Source organism: Pseudophryne corroboree, chromosome 1 (genome assembly GCF_028390025.1).
Source record: "Pseudophryne corroboree isolate aPseCor3 chromosome 1, aPseCor3.hap2, whole genome shotgun sequence".
Classification (NCBI taxonomy): Eukaryota; Metazoa; Chordata; class Amphibia; order Anura; family Myobatrachidae; genus Pseudophryne; species Pseudophryne corroboree.
Genome location: NC_086444.1, coordinates 1177417602 through 1177438954, shown reverse-complemented (window position 1 = coordinate 1177438954; position 21353 = coordinate 1177417602). Strand labels below are relative to the sequence as shown.

The 21353-nt window shown below is 43.7% G+C and overlaps 1 protein-coding gene across 1 annotated transcript in view; it reads right to left on the bottom strand.

The window, feature by feature from the left end:
* LOC134929634 (indolethylamine N-methyltransferase-like) overlaps nt 1-21353 on the bottom strand; it is a 125046-nt gene that overhangs the window by 25733 nt on the left and 77960 nt on the right. Inside the window, exon 2 of the mRNA XM_063925218.1 lies at nt 5659-5866. Coding sequence (XP_063781288.1) covers nt 5659-5866 — 208 coding nt within the window. The remainder of the gene's footprint in view (nt 1-5658; nt 5867-21353) is intronic.

Below are 21353 nucleotides of genomic sequence, written 5' to 3'. Positions count from 1 at the left end.
CTCGCTTCAGCAGATGTAACATCATTGTACACTTGTATCCAACACACCAAAGGGTTGGAAGCAATAACATGGTCCTTGGACAAGTCAGACTATTCTGTAGAAAAAAAGAAATTCATCATTGATGCCATAAGATTTATCTTAGAAAACAATTATTTCTTTTTCAATGGCGATTTCTACATACAACGCACGGGAACCGCTATGGGAACGAAATTCGCCCCCAGCTACGCTAATTTATTCATGAATTATTGGGAAGAAAAGAACATCTACAGCAGCGTAGCTTGGGGCTCCCAGTTGAAAAAATGGCACAGATATATAGATGACGTGTTACTTCTATGGGAAGGCAGTGAGGAGTCCCTGTTGGAATTTTTCAAATCAATCAATGAGAATGAATTCAACATCAATCTCACCCTGTCATATAGTAAAATTCAAATAAACTTTCTGGATCTCACCCTGTATATAGAAGACAATAACATACAGACAAAAATTTTCCACAAACCAACAGATGTCAATACCTATATACCCACGGACAGTCAACATCACAACACCTGGCTAAAAGGAGTACCAAAAAGCCAATTCCTACGTGTGAAACGCAACTGTAGCAGGAAAGAAATCTGCAAGGATCAAATGGAACAAATGAAATATAATTTTATGGAAAAGGGATATAAAGAAGAGATGTTGGACCAAGTAATCGAAGAAACAGAGAAAAAAGAAAGAGAAACATTGATGCAACCAAAAGAAAGAGAGGGCAATCAAAATGAGAAAGATAAGGACAAGTTCAAATGGGCATTTATCACAAAATATGATGCCCAATACAAACAACTGGAAAAAATATTTCGAAAATACTGGCACCTCCTCCAACGTGATCCAGTTCTGAACAAGATAATCCCTAAAAAACCATCATTCATATACCGCAAGTCTAAAAATCTCAAGGATCATTTGGTAAAAAGCACTCTCCCACTACCGTCAAGGAGTTTGATCAGAACTAAAGGATTCCACAGGTGTGGTATGTGCATAGGTTGTCGTAACATCAAAGACTCCAACTCTAAATATACTGAACTCAAGATCAACAATAAATCTATGAGAATCACAGACTTCATCACCTGCAACACTTCAAATGTTGTATACTTAGTGGAATGCTCCTGTGGACTAGCGTACATAGGAAGGACAACGAGACCATTAAAGATAAGAATTTCCGAACATTTAAGGAACATTAAAAAAGGACTACAAACACACCACCTTTCTAATCATTTCAAAAGCCATCATAATTGCTCAATTAATCATATACAAAGATTCGTTGGCTTAAAACACATCAGAGCAACATGGAAAGATAAAAATGTGGAAAGCAGATTAGCCAAAACAGAAATGCGAACCATTTTTGAGTTAAAGACACTAAACCCCAGGGGACTCAATCAAGATTTTGAGCTCAAATGGTTTATATAAATATACACATATTATGTGCTATCACCTTCTTCTCATCAGAATCCACATACATGAATTACCTTTATATCATCTTCTCCTTTTTAATTTCTTTGAAATAAAACTTCTTTGTTTATATAAACGATTTTTTAATACATTAAAATATAATACATCAATATATGATCATTAATTTAGTCTTATCTCCCAAATAGTGCCTTAGTGGAAATTATGAACGAAAAAATACACAGAAGACTTCTGGACCAATCTACTCTGACATCTGCTTGAAAGTTCCCTTTGGGACTGTTGCCAGGGAAACTACCGATTTCTACTACAAATCCCAGAATCCTTCCTGTTTAAGATACCTTAGGCTGTATCACGGCACAAGACTTCCGGGACATAAAAACTACAATACCCAGAATTCACAGATCATCAGTTCCTGGCCGGCGCTCCTAATCGCGATGGAAACAAAGACTTCCGGTTCTAAAAACTACATTACCCACAAGCCGCGGTTCGTCACTTCCGGTCGCGGCGGTTCAGTAAGACTTTTCTTTTCTTTTTATGGTCCTCCAGTAAGCTCCACCGCTTCTTAAAGCACAAACCACTTTCACCACCAATGTATTCATTTATAATAGGAGATATAGAAGATGTTTTACGCACACGTCTTTCCGGGCCCATCCGGAACCGGAAGTGACGTCGGTAAGGACATATCCCGGACATTCACTATAAATTCATTATTAACACAGTCCTCCATCAGCCTTGACAAAGAGTGACCTACTCGAAACGCGTTGGCTGAGGACTATTGCCTGCTGGACATCGCCCCACCCGTTCTGTGGGAAAGGTACGACCACTTGTGTATTTTTACTATTCAGTCAGATAAGGTACCGGTCCCTTTGTGCTGGATGAAGTTGGTCTGACCAATCCCCACTACGGACGGCAGCCTCCTGCAGCCAATATATTATTTGCATTTGTTTTGTTTGTAATTTTAATAAAACATTGTTACACTTTTAATAATCTCCATCCAATCGAATGAAGACAAAGATACCTTGATGGGCGTATAACACATGATATCATCCGTGAGTACTGGTACGAATCTTTTTACAAAGATACCTTTATAGGAGAAGAACGCACTTTATAAGTGTAAGTTAGGTACGCATAATAGGGATCAATTTTCGCCGTTCGACCCTGTACATTTTGAATTGGGATATAGTCTCGGCATAAAAGATACCTTGATAGGCCTGCCATCAATTGTGTTTTGTGTAAGTGGAGGTATGCACTTGTTTCAGAAGCATATCTGATTGTGACATTCACCTAACCATCTTTAGAAAGAAACCTTGATGAGTTTAATGACACATTCAATTATGTAAGCCAGGTATATCTATCATAATATACACAACCTAGAAGAAAGCAGACCGTATCTATGAATAGTTTTAGAGATATAAGATACATCTGTGTTTAACCTATAGCCATTCTTTTATTTTTTTACATTGACAAACTTGTTGGAAGAACTGTTGGATAAGAAAATTTAAAGGGGAATAAGAAAAATACCTGTACGACCGACACACTCCGACATTTATGATAAGTACTAATTTTTCATTTCTCTCAGCGCCAACCCTCTTCACCATCTAGGAGTGGCACTGCAGTGATAGGCAGGATGGCACTTAAAAAAATAGTCCCCAAACAGCACATGATGCAAAAAAAAAAAGAGGTGCACCAAGATCGCTGGATGGCTAAGCTAAGCGACCCAAGTGGCCGACACAAACACCTGGCCCATCTAGGAGTGGCACTGCAGTGTCAGACAGGATGGCAGATTTAAAAAATAGTTCCCAAACAGCACATGATGCAAAGAAAAATGAAAGAATAAAGAGGTGCAAGATGGAATTGTCCTTGGGCCCTCCCACCCACCCTTATGTTGTATAAACAGGACATGCACACTTTAACAAACCCATCATTTCAGCGACAGGGTCTGCCACACAACTGTGACTGAAATGACTGGTTGGTTTGGGCCCCCACCAGAAGCAATCAATCTCTCCTTGCACAAACTGGCTCTACAGAGGCAAGATGTCCACCTCCTCCTCATCGTCCGATTCCTCACCCCTTTCACTGTGTACATCCCCCTCCTCACAGATTATTAATTCGTCCCCACTGGAATCCACCATCTCAGGTCCCTGTGTACTTTCTGGAGGCAATTGCTGGTGAATGTCTCCACGGAGGAATTGATTATAATTCATTTTGATGAACATCATCTTCTTCACATTTTCTGGAAGTAACCTCGTACGCCGATTGCTGACAAGGTGAGCGGCTGCACTAAACACTCTTTCGGAGTACACACTGGAGGGGGGGCAATTTAGGTAAAATAAAGCCAGTTTGTGCAAGGGCCTCCAAATTGCCTCTTTTTCCTGCCAGTATACGTACGGACTGTCTGACGTGCCTACTTGGATGCGGTCACTCATATAATCCTCCACCATTCTTTCAATGGTGACAGAATCATATGCAGTGACAGTAGACGACACGTCAGTAATCGTTGGTAGGTCCTTCAGTCCGGACCAGATGTCAGCACTCGGTCCAGACTGCCCTGCATCACCACCAGCGGGTGGGCTCGGAATTCTTAGCCTCTTCCTCGCAGCCCCAGTCGTGGGAGAATGTAAAGGAGGAGCTGTTGATGGGTCACGTTCCGCTTGACTTGACTATTTTCTCACCAGCAGGTCTTTGAACCTCTGCAGACTTGTGTGACAATTGGACTCTCCTTGGGGATTTGTGATTTAGAAGAACGCACAGTTCTTTGCTGTGCTTTTGCCATCTTAACTCTTTTAAGTTTTCTAGCAGGAGGATGAGTGCTTCCATCCTCATGTGAAGCTGAACCACTAGCCATGAACATAGGCCAGGCCCCCAGCCGTTCCTTGCCACTCCGTGTCGTAAAATGGCACATTGGCAAGTTTGCGCTTCTCCTCAGACGATTTAGATTTAGATTTTTGGGTCATTTTACTGAGCTTTATTTTTTTTGATTTTACATGCTATCTACTATGACATTGGGCATCGGCCTTTGCAGCCGACGTTGATGGCATTTCATTGTATCGGCCATCACTAGTGGCAGCAGCTTCAGCACGAGGTGGAAGTGGATCTTGATCTTTCCCTATTTTACCCTCCACATTTTTGTTCTCCATTTTTGTGGAATTATATGCCAGTGATATATCATTAGCAATGGCCTACTACTATATATCAACCCAAGTACACAATATGCCATGCAGCAGTGGGTGACAGGGAGAGGCAAATAGTGACAGTGTAAGGCAGAGGGTGACAACGGAACGCAAGGGGAAGCAGAGGGTGACAGCAGAATGCAGGAAGATGCAGAGGGTGACAGTGAGAGACAGTGTGTTACTGGGGTTCAAGCATAATGTCCTGCACGGTGCGGAGCACATGGGGCAAGTACTCTGGTGGGGACAGGAACACAGAGGTCTCTGCTCTGTCTGTGAAAACCCTTGTGTTTTCTTCAGTTTGGTACTCGGTCAGGCAGACTCTGACAGGCCCTGTTACGTAGAGCTGCCTTTAATTCACGTACAGCAATGAATCAGAAAAAAATGTACAGCTGTCTGTTAATTAGTGGCTGTGTTCATCAGCACTGATAGGTGGCAGGACTCCTCTATCAGTCCGGCACACACAGGGTCAGCCCTGTCTCCCTAAGGTAAGGGGCAGGCCCCTCAGGCAGTGTGGCCCACCCTGCTCTCTGCACTGGTCCATTCATCTGACATTGCTCAAAATGGTCTGTCAGGGGATAACTCATGGCTGGTCTGGGCAGCAGTGGGCCCCTTAGTCCTCAGGGGCCCCTGTGCAATGCACCTGCTGCACCAATGGTAGTTCCATCTCTGGACTATATAGAAAACAGCTGGGTGGACTTTTGGTTCTACTGATGTTACGGCCTCACTCTTAGGTATATTTACTAAGGTGCGGGTTTACAAAAGTGGAGCTATTCACCATAGCAACCAATCGGATTCGGACTATTATCTTTTGAGGGTGCTAGATAAATGATAAGTAGAATCTGATTGGTTGCAATCAGTTTTAAAATATGGCAATTCATGTTGTAGCCATAACCTGTATGTGTTTTTAATTCTTTAATTGAAAGTCATTTTTTTGTGTGTCCTGTTCTTTTTGGTTGTGATACTGTGTCAGTGATAATATAGTGCATTAGTGTTAAGTGGAAAACATCACAATGGAAATTGTGGAACATGAAAATATATGACCCAATACCTGCTTCCATTTGTCTCTGCCAATAGTGATAAGGCGTGGGTCCAGTCATAGGTATCCGTATCTTTATTCCACCATTTCACCAATTCCTCCATGCAAAGGTCACTGATTTCCAGCACAGTAATCTCTTCCAAGAATTCACAGATTGGCAGAAGGTGAAATATGATGGGCCCAAAACTGATATCAATCAGGGATTTTCCTGAAGCACAACCTAAAGATAGAGACACATCCATGTATTATGTGAGTATCCGCCTCTGTTTAAGGTACTAACAGGTTTCCCATTTCTTTTCTTTGCCCTTTGTGATTTTATTTTCATCGAAAGGCCTAGCTCAGCATTTTGTAGCACCTTGCTATACCCTGTGCTCTACACCTAGTTGGTGAAGGGTTCATCTTACAACAAGATAATGTCCCAGTACATACCTTGAGTCTATGGGCCTAATTCAGACCTGATCGCTTCTCTGTGAATTTGCAGAGGTTTGCGATCGGATAGTCACCGCCCAGACAGAGTGAATACCTGCCCCGTGCAAGTCTGCGTACGCTGTGCCAATAGCTTTGCAAACGTCGGTCAGCTGCAAATCTGTTCGCAACTCACTCACCATCGAATGATTTTTCCAGTCTGTGTGTAGCCCAGGACTTACTCCTACAGTGCGAAAGAAACAGGCAGATCGGGCCAGAGCTGACGTCACACACCCACCCCGAAAACACTTGGGAACGCCTGCGTTTTTCCTGACACTCCCAGAAAACGTCCAGTTACCACTCCCAAATGTCCTCTTCCTGTTAATCAACCTGCGTTCGCCTAGCGATAAAAAAAGATGCTGATTTCTTTCACAGTTTGGTGTCGCGCATGCACATTATGATCCGTACGCATGCGCAGTTGTTCGATAACCTTCCACCTTGCGATTTTGCACAACGATCGGGTCTGAATTAGGCCACTTTGTCAGAACTACCTATGTTAGACCGGTTAGGGTTCAAATCAGAATGGCCAGCATGGTCTCCAAACTTCAACCTCATTGAGATGGTTTGGGATGAGCTGGGCAAAAGGGTGAAAGCAAAGCCTGTGGCCCAGATTTATCAAGCCTTTGTGGAGTGATAAATTGCACAGTGATAAAGTACCAACCAATCAGCTCCTAATTGTCATTTTTAAACCCAGCCTGTAGTATGGCAGTTAGGAGCTGATTGGTTGGTACTTTAGCACAGTGTAATTTATCACTCTCCAAGGCTTGATAAATCTGGGCCAAGTGCAACAGATTTGTGTCAACTTCTATAACAGGGCTGAGAAGAACTTACTGAGTAATTTTTGATTTTCCGTTGTAAAAGGACTGCCACAGGTGGGCTACTTTGATGAGTCAAATTGTTTTAAATAAAATTCTGTTAAAATGATTCTGTGATATCTTTTTCATCTCCAACTGTTCATTTGTACTATACTCTACTTAAAAAGTACACCGAGACACTAAACTGTGTAGATTTCAGGAAAAACTGGAAAAATGGGGTGTTTTAAATTTTGACCATAATTGGTCACTCCCTCTCTCTAGCACTGGGGCCTTGCTTTGTCTAGGTGGCCCTGGATACATGTTACTGCTGTCTAGACCAGGCCTGGCCAACCTGTTGTCAAAGTCAGAAAAATATCTCTACACACACTGCCATATTTGCACCTCATACTGGTCCGCGCTGCGCATGCGTACGCTCTCCCGTACGTGCACATACTCACAGTCGCGGGCACCCGCAGGCGCACGGTATGCATATTTACGGTAGAGTTTATGTAATCGTAGCGTGCGACTCATTCGTTACATATTTTCACTAATAATGTATTTTGTAGATCATGGTCCCTTTGATAGATTCTGCAAGTTTGGTTAATATAGAATGTTCATGAACAGAGAAATCCCTCTTTGTTTGATACGAAGGGTCAGACAGGAGTAATACAGTGGTGTTTAGTATCCATCGGAAGAATATTTAATTAGAAATATTCCGGTGTTGGTTTGAGGCAGATCAATCGCTTGTGCGAATAGTTATGGACATAAGAAGTTTATGAACATTTACTTTATTTGCACTTTATTACTCATGCGGCGGGAAACCCAGTTTCCCTCCCACCTGAGCTGTTGGAAATAGTCACAGCCCACCTGTATGAATCAACCTATGACCTTTTGTTATAATGCGAAGCCGAATTCCTGTGTCCAATGAACAATAAGATTGTAGGGACCATTGAATTGCATTGTGTGTGGGGCATAAATAGGCAGGCCGACCATATCCAGTTCACTCTCTCTTCAACGGTTCTCATTGCTGATAATCGGGAGCTGGATATCGAGGCGCATGCGATCGTTTCCCCTTGTGCGTAAGTGTTTCTCCGCAATCATATTGTCTTGATGTTATTGTGAGCCATTTCTCTCTCTCTCTCTCTTCTATTTCTCCCGTATTTTTCCCTTAATTGTATTGTATTGTATTTCCTGTGTAGTTATCTGGTTAGTTAGTCTATGTTATATTGTAGTGTATGCTTTGTACTGTGATTCTTTTGCAAGTATAATAGTCATAATACATATAATAGGTTTTGGACCCTAAGCCCAGGTATCTGTGTATTTCTTATAGTGTTAAGTATTCCCTGAGCGTTGGTGACGCTCAAGCAGCTTTGTAGTTAATCAGGTTACACCAGGTTGCACTTACACTCTGTCACCACACTAAGGTTTACTGTATATTTCGTTGTTAAAGGTATAGATATAAAGGTTTAACGTTATAAGCGTCTGCACCGCTGGTGATCTCCTCGTGGTCCCGAGCGTCCGCTACGCTATAGCGAATCATTACGTTAATCGGCAGCCAATAGCGTGCCTGCCTGTGATCTCTGGGCCGTAAGCGAACGTGACGCTTGAGCGTCTCGACTACGGTTGAGCGATCGTTACGCAACTTGCGTACCCTTACAGTACTTCTTACGTAGATAGCGTACAGTGTTCTTAGACCTCTTAAAGTGTTTTATATACGATAAATATTTAGCTTTATCAATTGGGGGCCGTCCAGTCCTTCACATATCTGCACTAGGTAATATCAGCAGACATTATCCATCAGCAAAGGGCGGGAGGTTGTATCCCTCGTAGTGCTGACGGGATAAGCGTCTGCTTCGCTTAGGTAAAGGGTGCTGAAGGAATCCGGGAACCGGAGGTAAGAGCAAAACGCTAGTGTCTTTTAAAACTGTTTATTTTTCTGTCTTGCACGCACACATATATATCTGCATTTCCTTTTCATTTGTGTATTTTCGTATGTCACTCTCCTGTTTGCCAGTTTATAGTTGATAAACGTGCTGAGAGAGATTTGCCGCTATTTCAATAGTTTGAGTAAAGGTAATATAGTTAAAGTGTAGACAAACACACAGTTTTTGCCTGGGAGATAAGGCGAAGTCAGTGTGGTGTGTGGTAGATGATCAAGGATCATCTACATTGATAAAAGTATAAATTGTGTTACGGTGGATCTTTGCTTTGCGTACACGTGTCTCTAACAAAGACTTGCGTACGCAATCCAAAGGCCGACGCACGCAGCGTATATTACGCAACGGAGCGTCTGGGTACGCCCACGTAACTCAAACAACAGGCGATAAGTAGCGCAACGCGGTAAATAACGCAAAGCGATAAATAGCACAAATTGATTTCAGCTTTCCAAAACTTAGTTTAAATACCTTACTTTACTGCAACACCTCTGGGGAGAGCTATCAGACTACAGGAAATGATTTTTTTCTGATCAGAAAACTATAAGAATGATAGTGGGTTGAAAACGGTATGAGTGTATTGAATCCCGCTTTGTGGACTTTGTGATCTATGTGATAAAACGGTATTAAATCCCGCTTTGTGGACTTTGTGATCTGTGTGATCTATGAGCACGGCCTGAAGTGAAAACGTGCAACAGAGTGTGATAAAGTTTTCGTTGTGTTACGCTCTGGCTGTTTTGGAGCACAGTAGGGAGACTCCAATGATCCTACCATTTATGGGCAACAAGTGTCTATAAGTGGTACGATTGGACCGCACGGTTGTATGTGTGACCAATAACGCAACGTGATATGAGGTCGTATATCCATGCGTAAATCTTGCCCTCATACGTGTTGTAGGGAGCACATGCAAGCGTGATTTGTGTAAAGAAAAAGGAAGGGAATTTTCTCAGGAAAATCTCTAAAGATAGGGCCGGCAACGGCTACACGTGTCTGCTAGAAGGCGGACCGGAGATACCCGGAGCAGAAGAAGTTCAGTGGAAGAGCTTTAAGGATTTCCAACGTAGATTTCTGTGTTTGGTGCATTTTAGGAAGTTTTTCTGTGTTAAAAAGGTCCACAATGGAAGCCAAGTGCACGACACAGAGACAGTCGGCAGTCAGGATTCAGACTCCAGAAGCTTGCAGACCCCGAGGGTCTGCTCGGTTAGTAATGTGGGGGAAATATGGTCCCCACACTGAGACCTTTTGTGATGAATGGACACGAATGACTGCGGGGGATAAGGCACCATTTCCCGGGATAGGTAGTTTTGACTTAGAGGTGTTGCATAATTTAAGGCGGAGGATCTGTCTCATAAAATCCTGGAAACAACAAGTTAAAAATGATGATTGTTTGCAGATATGGCTACAGGAAAGTGACTTGCAGAGAAATGTAACTCACATACCTAACTTTCATCTTGAGAGGAGAGACATGGCAATGGAGGGGATTGTGGTTGCGGAGAAAAGCACAAGGGTGAACAATAAAAACGCTCTTAGCAACTGTAGTATAGATGATAAGAATAAGTGTAATAAATGTAACAAAGATAATTGTAATACTGTTGAATGTACAACTATTAACCCATGCAAGTCGCACCCCATGTTAAACTTTCCTCAGGAACACCAACAAGAAAGTGAGCCCAGAACGATGTCGGCACCTCTTCCAGAAGCCATCACACAAGACATCCAGGTGGACGCGACCCAATCGGTAAAGACTGTAATCAAACCCCCTAATGGAGGGTCAGGTGAGGTCGTGTCCACAGGTACGTATGGTATTATACATTACGCACAAACAAATGTACCTCATATTGTAGAATCAATTCAGAATGACGTTACTGGACTTAATCCTGTCAGGGTAATTGCAGTACCAAATGGGAAAACTGACTCTTCAGGAGTCACCCCCGTCAGGAACATCGCCATGTACTGCCCCTTTTCCCGAACAGAATTAAGAACAATTCTGTCTGAATTTCCTGATCCCAGGAAAGACTTAGTTGGTTGTCAAAGATACATTAGAGTGCTAGGACATACTGCAGAGCCAAATAACAAAGATTGGAGGACAGTTTTGAGGGCATGTTTACCCCCCGATGTTGATTCATTGAAATTTATCGCTGATTGTAAGCTAGATGAGGAAGTGCCACTAACAAACGAGTATAACCAAGATAATGTAAAAAGAATCAATCTACAGTTGAAAGAATATTTTCCCACAGTAGTAAAATGGAATAAAATCTTTACAATAAAACAAAAAGAAGGTGAATCCGCATCAGAGTATTTTCACCGGGCTCTGCAGGATATGGCTAGGTACACGGGTATAGATGACATTGACACTAACGTACACCACAGAGAGGTAGCTGTGTCTGTATTAATGGACAGCTTAAAAGACACACTAAAAATCAGGGTACAAACCTCCATACCTCACTGGAGAGGCATCTCGGTGGCTGCATTAAGAGAGTCCGCTATCGAGCATGACCGCAATATCCAAAGAACCAGGGAAGCGCAGGGAGAACGGTTGATGGCGATGAACATCCGAGCGTTTGAGGAGGCATCAAATCAACCAAGACCTCAGGTCATTGACACTTGGAGGAAACCAAGGATTTGTTATAATTGTAGAAGAGAAGGGCATTATGCCAGCAACTGTAATAACCCACATAAAGTCAGACCCCCTAGACCAAGAAATGAGCAAAGTTATAACACACAAAATTATAATCAGGGATCATATAGGAAAAATTTTGGCCCACACCCATAATGTGCAGTCAGGAAAGGTGATCATTAGGACTGATGGTAAGCCTGAGGTTATAGTTAATAAATTGGGAGGTCATTCCCTGAAAACACAGGAATGACCGGGTGAAACGTTGTAAATGTATCTGTGAAATGTTTCGTTTTCTCTCTCCCCATCATCTCGATTATTGGTAGGATTCAAACATTGCATACATACTTGGTCTTTGCAGAAGTCTACCAAACCCCTGCATGACCTATCCGCACCAATGTATTCTGGCCAGATACAGACAATGGAATATGGAAGTGCTGGGGGGAGGGACTGCGCAAGGAAACCATTGGACATGTAGATATGACAGCCTGATGATCTGACAGTGTTTTGAAAATGTTTGAAAAATGTTTTTTTTTTTTCTCTCTTTTCCTATTGATGGCTATTGTTGATTTAAGTAATATACACATGTACATAAATTGTTCTCTCTCTTTGTTTTTTTTGCTGTTGTTGTTTTCTCTCTCTTCTCACTCATGCTTTCATGTTTTAAAGATGGTATGTCACCCATCAGTTAGACAAATGGTAATGCAAGATTTTTGCTCCTTACAGAAAGATCGCTGGTTTGGAGGGAATATTGCATCACCAGAATGTTCGTTTGGAAGACTGAGAGACAGCACCTTTGAGAAGACAGCAGAACAAGAAGAACAACAAGACGAGAGAACTAATTATCGTAACAAGTTTCTCTCCCCCTCAAATTGATTTTCTGTACCCCCATTACAAATTTCTTCTTTTCTCCTCCTGTAAGATGGACTTGCCCCAAGAGACTGTGATCTGGATTTTCCTGTTGACCATGATGTTGACCAGAGCAGTCTGTTCCGGTGAGAGTATCAGTGAGGTCGTGAAAGGATCCAGAAAGGTCCTGATGATAAAGATGGAGGTGTAAATTTCCAATAGCAACCCAATCACCAAGCAAAGGCGAGTACCGGAAACGATCTAGCAGCCATGTTATTTGTAAACATTTTTCTTTTAAGGATTATTAGCTGAAGAAAACTGTATCTGTAGGCTCTGTGATAATGTCATTGAGGATGGGTGTATTAAGAAATGCCAATCCAGTTTTAATACCCATATGGACCGGCATCCCTTGAGTGACTATCACTCTTTAGTGGGTAGTGTGCTTAATAAAACAGATTGTTGGGTATGCTCTCAAGTGCCTCAAGGTCACAGAAAATCAGGGCTAGTACCATTTCCTTTAACGTTAGGGGAGGTACTTGAGTTAAATGGTGGGAGACCGGTGGACCGGAGGTTTAATATCTCCAGCCCTCCTAGTTTGAAGCTCCACCAATACCATGTGGATAGGTCCCTATTATGTTTCAACATCTCCAATCCCCGAAAGCCGGGAAATTGGGAAGTGTCATGGAGTAACCAAACCATGACCTTTTCGCATAGAGCAGATAGAATGCCTACAGATACAGAGCTTGTACGCCACATAGCCAGTAGAGGAAAATCTTTCCGGTATAGGTACACCTTAGGAAATAGAATTACGAGAGTTGGAGAAGTATCACCAGGATACTGTGCACATATCGTACAACCTGATACGTGTACTAAGCAGATGGAAGAATTAGGGTTAGGAGATTTCACATGGAAGGTGTGTAATATGGTTATGTCCTACCCCGTCCCATATGTTCTCCCCGATGATGCATATTTCATATGCGGGAGAAAGGCGTACAAGTGGCTTGCCCCAAACTCTGAAGGATTGTGTTACATTGGAAAAGTATTGCCTGAAGTAATGACTGTGTCACATGACAAAATGAAAGACATACACCATGGTGCCCAAGCTCCTTATACTCACACCCATTACGAGCACGTTGTTAAAAGGCACCTGATAGAGAAGACAGAGCATCCGGCCTCTGATCTGATAAGTGAATCCACCGGGATTCAATTCTTAATCACGTTAGATTTCACCCGCACCGCTAGAGGAGTGCTGAATTATAAATACATTTCTGCGCTCGCCAATTTGTTAGATAATATCACTGAAATGTATGATGACACGTTTAGGTATACTGGAAGAGAACTTCAGGCTTACAAAACAGAACTGGTACAGCATAGAATGGTTCTCAATTACCTCACAGCAGTGACAGGCGGATATTGTGTCACACTGGCAACACAGTACGGCGTGAAGTGTTGCACATATATTACGAATAGCACCGAGGATCCGGTCGAGGTCATAGACCAAAAGATGGACGATATTCTCCAATTGAAGTGGGAATTTCGCAGGAGACACAATCTCACTCTTGCTGCTGTAGGTAATGAGCTGACTGGTTGGGTGTCATGGTTGAACCCGCGAAATTGGTTTTCTGGTTTAGGAGACTGGGCTCAAGGAGTCATAATGGGTGTTGGGAAGTTTCTCCTATGTATCTTAGGTGTTGTCATATCGATTGGATTGATATTTAGATGCGGTCAGGCTTTAATGAAGTGCAATCATCGTACTAGGGTAATGAGTTTAAGGAGTGAGGAAACTGTAATTAACCTGGACTTGATTTATGACCCAAATGTAGAAACAATGATGTGATGAAAATGCGATTTCTACGGTCCGTTTCTTTCACCTGTTTTTCCGTTTTCTCCAAGGTAACAAGACCCACTTGGACAAGGAAGTTGATGAGACGCTATACAGACAACGGATTGACCAAAGAAGAAGTTTTGACCACTGTAGATACGGACATTTGATGAACTTTGCCATGGATCCCCAGTTTCCCTAGAATTCTTAAACTTACGCTAGCCCAACATTTTTTTTGTAAATCTAATGGCATTGACAAAGCTTTTTGCTCGCACCTAATGGGCAAAACAGCGCAAAGAAGACGACTTTCAACTGATACCGAACAAAACTTCAACCGACAGATGTACATTAACCTGACATAGAATACCACTGCATTTTCCATAAGTGTTCTTTATCTTCATCTCTACAACCCTCAGGTAATGACACACATAGTCGATAGGGAATACAGGCACAGATATCAGCAACCACATACCTCCCCTATTCATGTATCATCAACTAAAATGTGCTTCCCCATTTTGTTACAACCAAAGCCGAAAAGAGCTCGGTAAAGTTTGACAGCCCATCCACAGACCCGTACCACGGGATAAGAAGGAATTCAAATGTATACTTCGCAATACCTTGAAGCTTGATTTACAACACGTACGGCACGATGATACATGACCCCCCAAACATGGACTCATACACACATGCTTCTGCTATCTCACTAGGTCATACCCTCTTCCCACCTACTCCTCTCTCCTCCCTTACCCAACCATGGAAATGAATTAACCCCTGACATATATTTTTCTCCTTTTGAAATGTTTTAGAAGGTGGCAGTTATTATTGACTGCCAAAGGGTGGACTGTCAAAGTCAGAAAAATATCTCTACACACACTGCCATATTTGCACCTCATACTGGTCCGCGCTGCGCATGCGTACGCTCTCCCGTACGTGCACATACTCACAGTCGCGGGCACCCGCAGGCGCATGGTATGCGTATTTACGGTAGAGTTTATGTAATCGTAGCGTGCGACTCATTCGTTACATATTTTCACTAATAATGTATTTTGTAGATCATGGTCCCTTTGATAGATTCTGCAAGTTTGGTTAATATAGAATGTTCATGAACAGAGAAATCCCTCTTTGTTTGATACGAAGGGTCAGACAGGAGTAATACAGTGGTGTTTAGTATCCATCGGAAGAATATTTAATTAGAAATATTCCGGTGTTGGTTTGAAGCAGATCAATCGCTCGTGCGAATAGTTATGGACATAAGAAGTTTATGAACATTTATTTTATTTGCACTTTATTACCCATGCGGCGGGAAACCCAGTTTCCCTCCCACCTGAGCTGTTGGAAATAGTCACAGCCCACCTGTATGAATCAACCTATGACCTTTTGTTATAATGCGAAGCTGAATTCCTGTGTCCAATGAACAATAAGATTGTAGGGACCATTGAATTGCACTGTGTGTGGGGCATAAATAGGCAGGCCGACCATATCCAGTTCACTCTCTCTTCAACGGTTCTCATTGCTGATAATCAGGAGCTGGATATCGAGGCGCATGCGATCGTTTCCCCTTGTGCGTAAGTGTTTCTCCGCAATCATATTGTCTTGATGTTATTGTGAGCCATTTCTCTCTCTCTCTCTCTCTCTCTCTCTCTCTCTCTCTCTCTCTCTCTTCTATTTCTCCCGTATTTTTCCCTTAATTGTATTGTATTGTATTTCCTGTGTAGTTATCTGGTTAGTTAGTCTATGTTATATTGTAGTGTATGCTTTGTACTGTGATTCTTTTGCAAGTATAATAGTCATAATACATATAATAGGTTTTGGACCCTAAGCCCAGGTATCTGTGTATTTCTTATAGTGTTAAGTATTCCCTGAGCGTTGGTGACGCTCAAGCAGCTTTGTAGTTAATCAGGTTACACCAGGTTGCACTTACACTCTGTCACCACACTAAGGTTTACTGTATATTTCGTTGTTAAAGGTATAGATATAAAGGTTTAACGTTATAAGCGTCTGCACCGCTGGTGATCTCCTCGTGGTCCCGAGCGTCCGCTACGCTATAGCGAATCATTACGTTAATCGGCAGCCAATAGCGTGCCTGCCTGTGATCTCTGGGCCGTAAGCGAACGTGACGCTTGAGCGTCTCGACTACGGTTGAGCGATCGTTACGCAACTTGCGTACCCTTACGGTACTTCTTACGTAGATAGCGTACAGTGTTCTTAGACCTCTTAAAGTGTTTTATATACGATAAATATTTAGCTTTATCACTGTGTCTCTCCAGCTGTTATGAGATTACACGTACCAACATCCCCTGTTACAGTTTTAGCATTCCCTAATAACAAAAATGTGGCAGGGCATGCTGGGAGTTGTAGTTTCCCAACAACTGGAGAGACACAGGTTGGCCAGGCCTGGTCTAGACTGTGCATTACTACTATTACTACTGTACAGTGAACATCCAGGATTAGCTTCCTAACTTGTTGACATAATCACTCCAACCAGCAGACCAGAGGAGTTTGGAGAGATCTCAGTCCCAGAATTTTTTTTACCCCTTGTCAAAGTAATCCAATTAGACTCAGGCTTGTTCCTCTGGTACTAGATTCGTCACACTTGTATGTAGACATTATTCTGCTGTGTTAACAGTTGGTGCACACCTTCATGCTGACATCAAAATGAATCAAAAGATTATGAGCTCTCTTCCAGTCACTTCTTGTTGGTTATGTGCATCCACTTATTCTAGGTTAACATAATCTGTTCCAGACTCAGAACATAGAACCCAGAATATAATTTTGTATAACATAAATTACAGTCTGCTTCTGTGTCACCTACATTTACCAGCTCTACAGAGACTGTTCTGCCTTTTAATTATGTCTTGTATTATGAGCCTCACAAGCCATTCTGAAATTGTATATTCATTGCATACAGGCCGCAGAGAGCAGGGCTGGGCCAAGGTACTGTAAGGGGCTTGGCCTAAATGTGGAGGCATGACCACGCCCCAGTGTTAATTTTGTCAAATAAAATTTTGACGAAAAGCAATTGTTGGTGACAGTTTATTTCATGACTAAATTAGACTATAATAAAAACTGAGATCCACCGACTAAATCTTAAATCTTGACTAAAACAAAGCAAAAAAGAAAAAAACAACAAGCGACTAAGGCTAAATCTAAATTTAAAATCCTTGTAAAATTAACACTGGAAGTAGGGTTAAAAGTTTTAAAAGAACAATTATGTGTTCTAGTTATTTACAGAAAATAAATATGACCTGCTGTGAAGAAAATATGATTGTGTATTGCACTTGTTTGCAGAGGCGTCACCGGGTGAGGTGACACCCGGTGCGCACCCTGGATCTTCCCATGCACCGGAGGCGCGCTCATGACAAAAAGGGGCATGGCCATATATTGAGACGGTGTGGCCTCGTGGGAACCAGGGATCGTCACTCCGGGGGGCATGCTCAGGGTCGTCTTAATAGCAGTGTAGGCCCCTGGGAACAGCAATCAGCGGCAACTTTCATGTCCCGTGAGCGGTAGGGGGTGTTCTGTCTTCCACTCAGCATGTAGGACCTGGAGCAGGAATTTATGCTAATTACTCCTCTAATGCACAGATGGGGCGGGAGGGAGAACAATAAACTGTAGAAGGGGGCATTGGGCTGAATGAAGAAGCACTGCTACATGACTTCCAGGGTGGTAGGGGGTGTTTAATACATAGGGGAGGGGTGGATAGTGAAGTGGGCTCAATATTTATCATTTTCCGGTGGGAGGGCAGCTTGCTTGACTGCAGATATATCAAGTTCCTGAAAATATATCTCTTAGCTTTGAATGGGATAAAAAAAACTAGAGAGTCCCACTTTTCAGAAGGTTCTGGGGACTTTGGGATCAGAGATGAGGAGCCAGAGCAATTCACCAACAAAAATATAAAACTGCATATTAGGCGTGTGGAGCTGGAGCAGGGACCAGCTGCTGGAAGGCTGATAGCTCTGATTCTGGGCATTGTAGAGACAAGCTGCCAGTGTCCACCAAAAGGTAAGAGTGCCAGCTTTTGGATTATACCCTCAGAAAAAGGACAGAACCCGAGATATCTGGCTGGGAAGAGAAATTAACAGGCTTGGATGGGGACCACTGCTTTCAAGTCAGATAACTCCGGTTCCCCAGTGCCGATTTAAAAAAATCTGGTACCTCTGGAAAGAGGAGACCCTCAGCTATCAGTCAAGGTCCCTTATACTCCTGGGGCCCATGGGCAAGAACCCATTGAGCCCATATGAAAAGACGGCCCGGGCATGCTGGGCTGTACTGGGCTGCCCCCGGAGACAGTCTCCTTGTGGTGACTCTATCTGCTCTCATCCATGCCTACACTTTAGGAAGGAGCTGGAGAAAATGGCACCATCCCCTTCCATTTCCCCTCACACTCTCTCTCCTCGGGGATGTCTCCGCTCCGTATTCCAGAAGCCGCAGACGCTTTCATGGCTGTCACCTTTCCTAAGAGTGCGGCCCAATGTATGGGCATCCAGCCGTACCAGAAGTTCTACTTGCCGTGCTGCAGAGTGGTGGTCCCAGACAGGCCCTGCAGTATGGACCGGAGGCAGCGGAGGTCCCAATCCCAGTAGGCTCAGTGCAGGGGGAAGTGGAGATTCAGTACTTCCTCACTGGAGAAGCCGGGCTCCGAGCACACAGACATGACTGTCCTCAGCTCAACTGCAGCAGTCACCCAGCAGCAGCAGCGCACACACACCGGGAATGAGGGAGGAGTAATGCACGTCCCGCCCCCTACTGCTGCTACTGCTCCTGTGCTGTCTCATTGCCGCACAGCGTGGGCTTATTTAGCTGTCGGCTCCTTATCTATGACAGGAGCCAGTTGCTGTAGGAGACTGTTACTGCAGCACCTGGCTCCTGTCACTGCGGAGGAGCTGGCATTTTGGTGTCACCCCCGGGTGCAGGCCGCACCTCCCCTTGTGACGCCACTGCTTGTATGTTCTAATAAACTGAAGGCATTCATTTGTATATGGGAGTACTATGGTAAGTCATACTGTGACACTATCATATCTGAGCTTCGGAGCAGTGTGCTCTAAATAGTTTCCACAAGTTGAATAAGCCTGTAACAAAGGTTATTCCTTCTCCACGCTTAAAGGTTTGTTCTTACAGTAGAAGTGGAATTCACAAAACGAGCAAGGTGCAGTATAGATGATCAGATCAGATAGCAGCAGTTCTCTGTATACAATATCCAACGCGTTTTGTTCCTCATAATAGGCACTTTCTCAAGATGAAAACGCGTTGACTTTTAGATTCAAAGAACTGTCACTGTCTCATCTAGTTAAGTAATGTTCACTGTTTTTATGTAAGTGTATTTTTATTATTTATTTTTATGTTTCTATAGTTTTATATTTGATAATAAATATCGTTATTTCGCAGTTAGGCTGGGTACACACCATCACGACTTGACGGTGAACTCGCCATCGCACCGACAGAGATGTCGATCCAGGTAAGCATATACACTTATCTGATCAGCCGCTCAATGTTTTGGTCTCACATCACAGCTGGGTGGGATTTAAATTTGCCCGACCAGCTGTGATGTCAGCCTCCGCAGCATGTGCTGCCCGCCCGTACACACAGCCAGATGCGCCGATCAGAGGTGTAACTAAGGGGGGTCGAGCAGGGCACGTGCCCTAGCACCTTGGCAGGTCCAGCAGAGGGGGCACCGCCGGCAGCAAGGGCATCATGCCCACTCACCCTCACTATTGATTTGCCTGCCCCGGGCCATCCCCCTGCTATGTGAGGGGAGGAGAGCGCAGCGCCTCTCCTGTCCCTCAATATGATGTGTCTGGTCTCCATTTGTTTTGGTTTGTTAGCCAATCAGACCTCGTAGACTCGCTCCTGATTGGCTGCCGGTCCGCGAGCTCTGATGATTGGCTAATGGCCAGGTGCAAAGATGCCCGCCACTGGAGACCGGACTGTGTTCATGGAGCAGCATTTAGGGGTAGTAGAGGCGCTGCGCTCTCCTCCTCACATTACAGAGGCAGCGATGAGCGGTGGAGCGGGGGGGGGGGGGGTATCTGACCATCACTGTGTGGAGCAATGTGTATGCCTGTCACTGTATCTATCACTGTGTGGGGCAATGTGTATCTGGCACCGTGGGGCAATGTGTATCTGTCACTGTGGGGTAATATGTATCTGGCACAGTGGGGCATTGTAAATCTGGCACAGTGGGGCAATGTGTATCTGGCACTGTGTATCAATGTGTATCTGGCACTGTGTGGCAATGTGTATCTGGCACTGTGGGGCAATGTGTATCTGGCACTGTGTGGCAATGTGTATCTGGCACTGTGGGGCAGTGTGTATCTGGCACTGTGGGGCAATTGTATATCTGGCACTGTGTTGCAATGTGTATCTGGCACTGTAGGGCAGTGTGTATCTGGCACTGTGGGGCAATTGTGTATATGGCACTGTGCGGCAATTGTGTATTTGGCACTGTGGGGCAATATGTACCTGGCACTGTGTGTACTGTGTAAAAAGGGGACTCTGCCTGCGTACTGTGTAAAAAGGGGACTCTGCCTGCGTACTGTGTAAATAGGGGACTCTACTGCCGTAATGTGCAAAAATTGAATGAAGGTGTGCTGAGAGACAACACAAGGGGTATGTGATAGTGTGCTGAGAGGCGACACAGGGGGTAGGTGATAGTCATGTTGGCATACCCCATTTTCAGTGGCCATGCCCCTTCCGGTATGTGGCCACGCGTCTTCCGGTGTGTGGTCATGCCCATTTTTTGGCACGCGCACACATAGTTGATTTTATGGGTTTGTTCTTTTCTTTTGTTGGGGGGGCGCCACTCTTCATCTTGCCCTAGGCTTCGAAAACCCTAGTTACGCCTCTGGCGCCGATATATCTGAAGATATACCGGCCATAGGCTGGATTGCACAGTTGATGCAATATGCCTGTGAATGACACCGCTCATAGACAAATTGTTTGCCTACACCCGCTGACCCGATAGCGATATATCGGCCGTTCACTCAAACAGCCGATATATATTGACAAGTGCATACCAAAAAAAGATGCATCATTGTTTACATGACAGTACACAGACATATTTACTTTTCATACATACCATTGCAGTGAAAGTCATTCTGATATTAGGATCATTTTTCTAAAGGAATATATTCCGGGTCACCATAGCAGTGGGGGGCGGAGTCGGCATTGGGGCAGAGGCGGCGCTGGGAGATTAGATCCATTCAGACTGGAAGAAGGAGGTGGTCTCCACC